We start from the raw sequence: 10,132 nt of genomic DNA, 5'->3' as shown, positions 1-10,132 counted from the left end.
GAATTCAATGTCAGCCTGGGCTACACAGCAAGTTCAAGGGCCAGCCTTAACTGCACAGTGAGGCCCTACCTTAAAAAAAAAAAAAAAAAAAAAAAATGAAGCATATCTTGTCGAAAACAAGGCACTATTCTAAATGTCTCATTCATTTCTCCTATCAGCCCATGAAGAATGTTTTATAGATAAGAAAACAGAGGCAGAGAGGTAAGACACTTTGTTCAAGACCATACAATCAAAGCAGTCTGGCTGGAGTATTTAATAGCTACAACAGGACAGGCTTTTAATACATTGACTGGGTTAGTCTAAATTTGCTTTAAAAAAAAAAAAAATTCTAAAATACACTTTTTGTTAAAAATAGTACTTACATGTCAAAGCAGTACAGAATAAAACTTTCATCAACTGAATTACTTAAGATTTATTCCTATACCATTTTACTAGTGGTGTATTTTTCTTATGCATAGAGGGTAAAATGCAGTTTTTTTCCCTCAGCTAAAAACCTAGAATTCAGAAATTGAAAGACTTGAATATTGGCTCAATCTTTCCACAAAACAGTTGCAATAAACAGGATATGGAAAGGAGGGATGGAGGCAATGCAAGACCCCATACCCCTATGGTACACACGCTGCAGCCGGCTGTATCACTGAAAGCTCATCACTATGCTACACTGTTTGTCTGAAGATGGAGGAAACTAGGAGCTAGGAATGCAGGTATGTTCAGAAACGGCCAACAGCCAAGGAAACGTTTTGCCACAGGCGCCTTCTCAAGAAACTCCTGTGCTGCTGATGCCTTTACTTCTGCCTAGTGAGACAGGATTTGGCACTTTGGTCTCCAGAATTAATACATTTGCACTAAGCCACCAAACTGGTAATTTGCAATAGCACAAATACAACACCTGAGAAATAATGCGTAGACATCACTTTCAGAAATACCTGCACAAAAATTTAATGTAGGGCTATCAACTCAATCTGAATAAAAGGTTCTGTATCTTGTGAAATTGCTGAGAAAGCATTAAGACCATAAACTCATAATAGCACAGGTATCACTTCCCTTTTCTCTGTAGACTGTGGAATCCTATCAGAATATGATTTAAAAATACAATTATGAAAAGATCCTAAGTATCAAAATTGTACTTTAATGAGGCAAATTCCTCTTTGGGATTCCATGAAACTAATTTTTATCTCCCCAGCAGAAACATTTCTGTGGAAATAGTTTAAAACTCACAACCTCAAAGGACTAGGATATGCATACTCCCTCAGTAGTACTCAATTTACAAACATCAAGATTAATTAGTGGTATGTAGTATTTCCACTTCCATTATAAAGAAAACAAAAAGTCTCACCACATAAAGGAATATAAAACTATTTATTGACCACTGCTCACCATTATTTACAATAAAGTAAACAATATACATTAGGATAACATTCTGACTACTACAAAGTTGATTTCTTGGCTTTTGCTGAAAACAGTAACCTGAATACTGAAAAGATTGAGCCTACATGTAAGGAGTAAGTCGGGGTCAAGAAAAACATGCAGGTCAATAATTTAGATTACAAGTTTGTTCACTCATTTATTCTAGCAGGTCCTAAAGTGTGAACAGCTATAGCCACTCAGTAGGTTTCCATGAGCCAAGTCTTAAGACATCCAAGAATCCTGACTTTTGAGTACAGATTTTAACTTGTTGTAAAGTAATGGGTCATGAAGAATCTTTAATGTTCCCTTAACAAGTCTTCCTTAGCTAATTCAAACAAACTAGGTTTTGACTTGCTGCTTTATTTGGGTGGGGAAGTTGTTGGTAGAGCTAATAATTCTTTTCAGGAATTTTGCAAGTAAACTGCATTTTTGTGACTAAAGTCACAGATATGGATTCCGATAGGGCTGCTTTGAAAATATCCAAATTAACCACAGGATTATCTATCCAACTTGAAAGGTTATGCCTTCAGGAAAACTTTCTATTTAACTGAAATGATTTATTTCTTAGGTTGCTCAGAATGATGGCATCTCAAAGATGAGCTTATCACCCATAGTTTTTGTTTTGATGAATGTTTAAAAACAAAACAAAAACCATTTACATACGTATTTTATTTATACACACACAAACAAAAAACTCAGAATGGTCCTTAATCATGTGAGCTAAACCATGAGTTCTGATTGAGTTTGACTATGGACAATTCTCTCAACATTTAGAAAGGCAGAGGAAATATATCAGGCTATCAAATGCTCTTGTCTGATAAAGGAAGCAACTACAAAAGCTTTTATTTGTTCAAAGTAACCAGTGCTACAGATGCAAAACAAAGAAAACCCAACAACTCCCCCAAATACTATTTTCAAAACCAACATATTAAACTTGATTTTCATTAGAATGCTGTTTTTTTCCACACCATTAAATCAAAACCAAGACCCATATTTTATATATATATATATAAATATATATAAAAATGATGTAAATTATTGAGCTTCATCTTCTGGACAAGAATGCCAAGTTAGTCTCTCTTCATAGAAAGCAATCACAATCTGAGGACATTTCATATTTGCCTCTTTTGCCAGCACCAAGTCAGCCTCATCTGAATCTTTCCTATTGTAAAGAAAAAAATTCAGTTAAAAGTTTAAATTGTTTATGCCAACTGAGAACCATTCTCTTAACTTCATTTTCCAAAACAGGCCATGGTTTGCTGATCATCACTTTAAAACTATTATCAAAACAAGGATCTTCCTTTCAACAAATAGTTACCCTCTACCTTACAATGGAAATTACTTATAAAACTTTTCTTAGATATGCTGTTACAAAATTTTTAAAAAATATTTATTCTTACTTTAAAACATAATCTCCTATACACTTACCATTTCATGAGAAACATCAATTCTCCACTACTATCCGTGGCACCAATTATTCGTTCAGGATCAAGACCTCTAGCAAAGCCTCTAGGTTTGTCAGCCTATTTAGAAGAGGTAAAGTGATTAAATATAACTTCTATCAAAGCTTTCCAACAGTGAAACAGAAAACACTAGACCAAAAGTCTGCACTTGGTATTATGAACACTTCATAATTTCTATTACTTTTAAAAGAAAAAATAAATGTTTCATATTTGATGTAGAATATTTAAAGGTTCTAAAACAATTGTGAATCAAGTCAAGAAAACAGTCTTTATCAAAAGGCATTAAACAGCAGAACAGTGTGGGATTACAGAAAAACCAATTCCTTTATTTCTGGTAATAATACTTATAAGCTTATTAAAACTAGTATTTCAAATTACTTCTAGGAATTAAGCCTGAATTATCCACAATTTTTTTTTTTTTTTTTTTTTTTTTTGAGACAGGGTCTAGCTATGCAGTTCAGGCTGGCCTCAAAGTTGCAACAATCCTGCCTGGATCCTCCCTCAGCCTCCAGAGTGCTGAAGTGCTGGGATTACAGGTGTGTGCCACTAGGCACGGCTTACCCACATATTTTTTAAAACAAAATAAAAGTAGTAAAAACGTTAAATGAAACACTTATATATATGATTTACTTTCAGAACCAAATTTGTAATAGACTTTTCCCACCTAATGGGACATATATAACCTTAATAAAACTGTCATGAAAATACATAACGAACGGACGGTCAACTTTCAAATCAATCCTCTTTACTAATATGATCCATGTTTTAGGCTTAGTGTCTGAGCCAAGAAACTAATTCAGCACCAAGACCTTATACCAAATTGCCTATACTGGGCCAGCAGGCAAGGCAAAAAAACCTTAAAGGTCAAAGTCAGAAGTTAACTTATTTGTCTAAAACCACAGACAGTGAAGCAAACACTAAATCAAAGCACATGTGTATTGAGTTACTCAAATATCTCAATTCATGCCAATAAATTATAAAACTATTATTAAAAAGTACACACTTAAAATGGTAACACAAATCACACATATATGGATTTTTAAAAATTTCTTGGGTTTATTTTTTGAGACAAGGACTCATGTAGTTCAGGGTGGCCTCAAACTCATTGGGATCCTCCTGCCTCAGCCTTCGGAGTGCTGGGATTACAGGTGTGTGTACCATACCTGGTGAACAGATCACACATAAAAAGTACTTTCCAAAAAACAAAACAAAACAACTTTCCTGGCAGACAACTGCCACTAAAAGACTACACCAAGACATGCTATGCAGATTGCTTTCACTGTAGTGTAAAAAAAAAATCCTAAGTGATCCTCTATGTTTTATTTAAAACTGCTACCTCTGGGTAACAGGTAAGTGGTCTGATGAGGGATCACATCCAGCAATCTATTAAAAAAAGCACTAGCAGTATATTTTAAGTGGCATAAAGTACTCACTGCACATTTATATGCTAACCTATGCTTACCCTTTTCTACCTAAATATTCAGCATTTATAAAGGACTTCTTAGTGGTATTCAAAAAGTACATGAATTTTAAGTCTTTAAAATATTTAAAAATCAAAACCTTTTACAAAAATCTGATCTAGCAGGCAATGTTTTGTACTTACAGCATCTCTTTTTTTCTTTGATTTGCTATCATCAGATTCACTGTCAGATAAAGATTTTCTTTTTGTACCATCTTTTTCTTTACCAGCTTTTTGAGAATTAAGAAACGCTTCAATTAACTCTGGACAATCTAAATTTTCTTCAGGTTCCCATGTATTGTCAGCACTGTGTTCAGTAAAAAAAATATTGATTCAATTAAACATGATTCATGACCATCATCCAGATTTATAAGATATCACGGGGAAAAAAATTTTCTGCATTATATAGACACTTGTTCCCTCCCTGCCCAGGAATTGTTTTTAGAGGATTTGTCTAGACAGTGCTCAAACGTGGAACTGATATAAAGAAGGGGATTGGGAAATCAAAAGCCAAATCCAACCTTCTGTATAGCTTACAAGCTAACAATATTTCTTATATGTTTTTGTTTTGTTTTTTGTCTTTTTGAGACAGGGTCTCGCTATGCAGTTCAGGCTGGCCTTGAGCTCACTTTGTAGCCCAGCCTGCCTCGAACTCGCAAGAATCCTCCTGCCTCAGCCTCCGGCGTGCTGGGATTATAGGCGTGCGCCACCACTCCTGGCTTATTTCTTGTATTTTTAAAAGGTTGGGGAAAATATTTCAAAATAAAAATACAAAATGGCCATGAAGTGTTCCTAGAATAGTCATGCTTATTTAATGCATTATCTGTTGCTGCTTTTATACTATGTTTGCAGAGATGTTGAAAATATAGACACAGCTCACAAAGCCTACAAGTCATACATGATGCTAAAAAGGGGGAAAAGAATTCTAACCCCTGACATAGCTAAGCTGAGATGAGCATTTCCATGTGTTTTTCAAAAGGGCTGTAAAGAAAATAAATTATTAATTAACAAATCGTATGATCATCTTACACTAGTGATAGGCTTTGTAACATTTTGTGCTTTGGTCCCAAAACTACAGAACGAGATGGTGCTATTAGTATACAGCATCCTTGTATCTCAAGACTCCAAAATTCACAAACTTAAAATGGCTGAGTGAGAGGGGAAGGGTATAAAAAGTCACTAATCTAGTGTTTTTTCAGTATAGTTTCCTACATTACTTAATACACTATACCAGTGATGGTGAAGTTTTTAGAGCTTTCAATGATACAAATAGCCCATTGCAGCAAGCATGCCACAGGTTTGCACCACTGCACTGTACTGGACATGACAGGTTCTCATTCACACTAATGGCCTTTGGTTTGGGGAAAAGATACACAAGTCCATTTCTTTCCAAACAGTTCAGTAGGTAGAGCATGAAGACAGCTTTTAATGTCCCATGAGATTCTAGTAAAAACTTTCTACCACTTGAAGGTAATCAACTCTGGTGAATTGGTTACATCTAAATTTAAATAGCTCACAAACTTACCCTATTTTGCTCTGGTATCTGTAAGAAATTTTTTAGTGGTAAATTATGGACTTACGATACATACTTAGGCTCAACTAAGGACAGACACTGAAGGATAAACTAAGATAACCTAAATCTTCCATTCAACAGGTATTTCCAAGGGCCGGGGAGATGGCTCAGTGGCACAGCACCTGCCTGGCCAGTGCAAGGTCCTGAGTTTGATTCCTGGTCGTCCCCCCCCCCAAAACCCCAAACAAACAGGTATTTCCAAATTGCTATGTAGGAAGCTTTAAATGTGAACAGTAGGGGAAGTAGGGGTTAACAGATAACTGAAACTGAATCACTTATATGCCTATCTTCATCATACTCAGGAAATTACCTTCCTGTTTTTTGTCACTGATTATTAAACTGTTCTTGCAAATATGAGCAGATTAGCGTAATAAACACAAGTGCTAAGAGCATAATCTCTGTATGTCTGACGTATCTGAAGGACAGCTAGCATTATGAAAAAATGACTGAGCCAGGCATATAGCTCAGCAGCACAGTGCTTGCCTAACATGCTCAAAGTTCTGAGTTTGAGATTCCTGGTACCAAAACAAAACAAAAAAGACGTGATCAACTCATAATAAGGAGTAACAGGAATCAGAGGATTTAAAAAATGTCCAAGCTCCACTTAAAAGGTTCAAGATATTGTACACTTAGTTTAAGGACCTACTACATCAGTGATAGTGGATCCTTTAGTGCTTTCAATGATACAAACAGCCTGCTGTGGCACGTGTACCCCCAATGACCGACATTATTACAAACATTTCTGTTTAAGACACACTAGTCTATATAGTATAGCTTCAATGTTTTTTAGTGCCCTCTGTTCACAGGAAAGCAATGTAGATTAGATATTTCACTTAACATGGTATCTAACTACATTAAAATTCATTACATAATAAACTATAGTCTCTCCAGGATAATAAACTAGACTCCAAACCTCAGACAAGATACTCCAGAATTAAAGATTTCTTTAAACATTCACATGAGATAACTGACAAAAGATCTAGGCTAAAAATGAAATTTAAGTCCACTTAAATGCAATTAAAAATACAAGCAGCAAAGTCTCTTACTCTGTAAATCCCTTCCACTTCAGAAAATACTCCACTTTCCCATTAACCACACGGCGGTCCAGTACTTTTTCTACCACAAATTCTTCAGGTTCTGCTTCCTCAACTTTTTTACTTTTTCCATTTTGTTTCTTTCCCATCTTTTGCTAAAATAAAACAAGAGAAATGTTAAGAAACATAGACTTTAAAGGCTCACTTTCTTTATTGTCACATGACATAAACTGTTATTTGTACATCTAAAAAGTCAACGGACAATGAATGCTTTACTCCACTTATTTAGCTCACTTACGATCTAACAACCCTCACCAAAGTGACAGAATCAAAAATTATCTGGAAATACTATTATCTTTTCCCAATCTACAAGACCAAATTTACACAGCAACCAATGAATAAAGGTTTATTGAACACCACAATGGACAGAGTAAATAGTAGTGACAGGTCTTATAAAGGAACCCATGGTAGATCTGATATATCTATAGCCCTAAGACAGTCACATACCCTTTTCCCAATTCAGACCTCAATATTAAAAGCCTCAAAGACATAGAGAAAAGGTAACTGCAAAATGGAACACATAGTTTTAGAAACCTGACAGTAACTGCAGGGTCAACAATGGAGACCATGACTTAAGTTTTCCCTGACCACTGGGAACAAATCTATAATGCTGCTACTGCAAAAGATCAAGAGAAAAAAATTGAACTGATTTCCAATCAAATTCATTTAAAACAGAAGTGTTTTCTCTTTTTCATGTGTATCATTTCCTGAGAGAAGCAGGAGCCTGAACTCAGCTATTTCTAATAATTCAACCAGACCTGTTACTTGTAGATCATTTTTAAAAATCTAAAGTGGTTAATTAGACGATATTAAAATAATGAAGTATACAAAACTAACCCAACAAAAAGCACTTAAATAAAAAACCAACAAACTAGGGGCTGGGGATTTAGCTCAGCGGCACAGCACCTGCCTGGCAAGCACAAGGTTGTGAGTTTGATTCCCGGTACTGGAAAAAAAACAAAAAACAAACAAACAAAAAAACAAAAAACCAACCAACTCAAATTCCCAATCATTAGAGATGGTCCACAAGAGCATGCTTACAACAGCAATGCCTCAAGACTACAAAAGGATATGTAAAGGTATAAAAACAAAGATATACACACACTAATGTATCAATAAAACCCTTTGGAAGTTAAAAAAAGCAGAAATTTGATTTTGTTGAGATACTATTGCCAAGTCAGTCATTATTTTTATTACTCAAAACCTTTAAGACATGTGACAAACCTCTAATTACTTTCTGCCTCTGTACAGTGTAAGGAAGGTAAGGGTGACAGTGGGAAGAGCAAGGAAACTGGGGTAGATAGAAGTTTATCTTAAAATAAAAAAAAAATGCAAAACTTCTGAAGTGGCCAATCTGTGGTCTTTTACAAAACAGAAACATAAATACCAATAAATTATACACAATATAGGTTATCTGATTTTGTGTAAAAGCAATTTAATTTCAAAGAGCATCCATTTATTTTCTGTATTTATATGCATCCTTAAAGCATCAGATAGCTCATTTCTTTCCCATTCAATACTTGAAGGATACAGGTAACTGCAAAGCCAATTCTATTATCTGCATTTTAATTTACTGACTATGGAATCTGAAAGTTCAATTCTGAAGAGGTACAGGAAATGCTTTATGCTTTTATCATAGGTGGCTTCAACCTATATAATACACCGCAGACTCATCAAGACAGACTTTACATACCCTAATCTGTTTTTTCCAGAATATTTGATATCATGTACAATTCAATGATGGCACGAATTAAATATCACCAACTTTCCCCTTTTAGTGTGAAATCCAATGGGAAAGTATCAGATCAAAACCAAATGTTTGATCTGTATAGGTGTTAACACCTGTATAGTTAGCATTAATGAAATGTGTTAGAATTAAACACTGCAGGAATGACTTTCATATATCTTGATGCTTTTCTAAATAACTTGCAATGTGACATGGCTAATTACAGTTTCTGTGTCTGTATAACTTGCTATAATCCAAGGATGCAAACTTTGCACAAAGTACTTAGTTTTACATAATATTTGACTTCTCCAAAATTAAGCACAAATCCAAGTAAAACAAAGCTTTGCCTATATTAACATATTCTTCCATGTTACACAAATTTGTGTATTTTTATTTCAAAATGTCCTCCTAAGATTAGGTTTTTTGAAATGAATTTTGAGCCTTTTAGGCCAACTCCATAATATTGTAATGGTAACCATTTCCTTTTGTTCCCAATTCTTCCCCAGGAAACCAGTAAGGGAGCTGCAAAACACACAGATGTAAATTCTCAACTACAGAGATGCAATTAAAATTTTCTGGGAAAAAATTTAATTAGATCCTTACATGTTTAGGCTTGAATTAACTTACCAATGTAGTTTTATTGGAGGCCATTTTTTATCGCAGACTTGAAGAGCTATTACTAGAAAAATGCATGACAGTTAAAAAATTATTTTCACGACACAAAAAAGGTAGGTAAATAACAAGTTTTGCTTTGACTTCATCCCCCACGTAGGTAATGCACGTTTTAAACAGAACAAATCCAAAGCAGCAGATTCGTGCTCCAGGCACTAGGGTTAGATACCTAACCATATCAGTGTTTTAAACAAATTAGTGTACAAATACTTCGCTAAGGGTATTGGTAGCTAAGACGGCTTTAAGTGGCGAAAATATATTCTTTCTGACCTAAGTCTTATTTATAATCTATTCTATTTTTTTAATCGTTTGATTCAAAACTAAACCCAATTACTAATGGTAAACTACCAATTTTTTTTTCTGTAGCCCTCTTAACAGTCCAGGATCTCCTAGCTAATGCACTTGATTTCTTCTCAATTGCAGGCCCTCTTTCTGATCAGCGCTTTAACACAGGAAAAACACTGGGATGCTTCAGATGCATTCCGTGACGCTTCTGAAAAGAGCTCAGCCCCGGCTCGCCTGCTCCCCGGGTCCAAGCCCCGCCCGCCTGCTCCCCGGGTCCAAGCCCCGCCCGCCTTCTTTCCGGCCTCCCAGTCCTAGGAGCCGGGCGCCCACCCTCACCCCTCCTTCCTCTCCCCACCCCCACCCCGGGGCGCGGGCCTCGTGGTCAGCGCAGTCGCGGGGAGACAAAGGCCGCGGCGCGGGGGCTCAAGGGCACTGCGCCACGGGCCCGCGCTC

The 10,132-nt window shown here is 35.9% G+C and overlaps 2 protein-coding genes across 3 annotated transcripts in view; one reads left to right on the top strand and one right to left on the bottom strand.

The window, feature by feature from the left end:
• Positions 1-1,340: 1,340 nt before the first annotated feature.
• Positions 1,341-10,132, bottom strand: part of Cbx3 (chromobox homolog 3) — a 9,990-nt gene continuing 1,198 nt past the window's right edge. For both annotated transcript variants that reach the window (XM_005377443.2, XM_005377442.2), the window contains exons 2-6: positions 9,350-9,401; positions 6,949-7,091; positions 4,474-4,636; positions 2,836-2,930; positions 1,341-2,569 (exon numbers count right to left, since the gene is read on the bottom strand). In XM_005377443.2, coding sequence (XP_005377500.1) covers positions 2,443-2,569; positions 2,836-2,930; positions 4,474-4,636; positions 6,949-7,091; positions 9,350-9,373 — 552 coding nt within the window. In that variant the 5' untranslated portion in view covers positions 9,374-9,401 and the 3' untranslated portion in view covers positions 1,341-2,442. The remainder of the gene's footprint in view (positions 2,570-2,835; positions 2,931-4,473; positions 4,637-6,948; positions 7,092-9,349; positions 9,402-10,132) is intronic.
• On the top strand, positions 9,409-10,132 carry LOC106147784 (forkhead box protein D1-like; the record flags this gene model as incomplete). The annotated part of the gene is given in 1 exon segment (XM_013510606.1): positions 9,409-10,132. A coding segment is annotated over 1 exon segment (272 nt), but the record flags the coding sequence as incomplete, so codon positions are not given.

Source organism: Chinchilla lanigera, unplaced genomic scaffold (assembly GCF_000276665.1).
Source record: "Chinchilla lanigera isolate Chin_1 unplaced genomic scaffold, ChiLan1.0 scaffold00009, whole genome shotgun sequence".
Lineage (NCBI taxonomy): Eukaryota > Metazoa > Chordata > Mammalia > Rodentia > Chinchillidae > Chinchilla > Chinchilla lanigera.
Note: the sequence above shows the minus strand (reverse complement) of the source record. Positions and strands in the feature narration are given on the sequence as shown.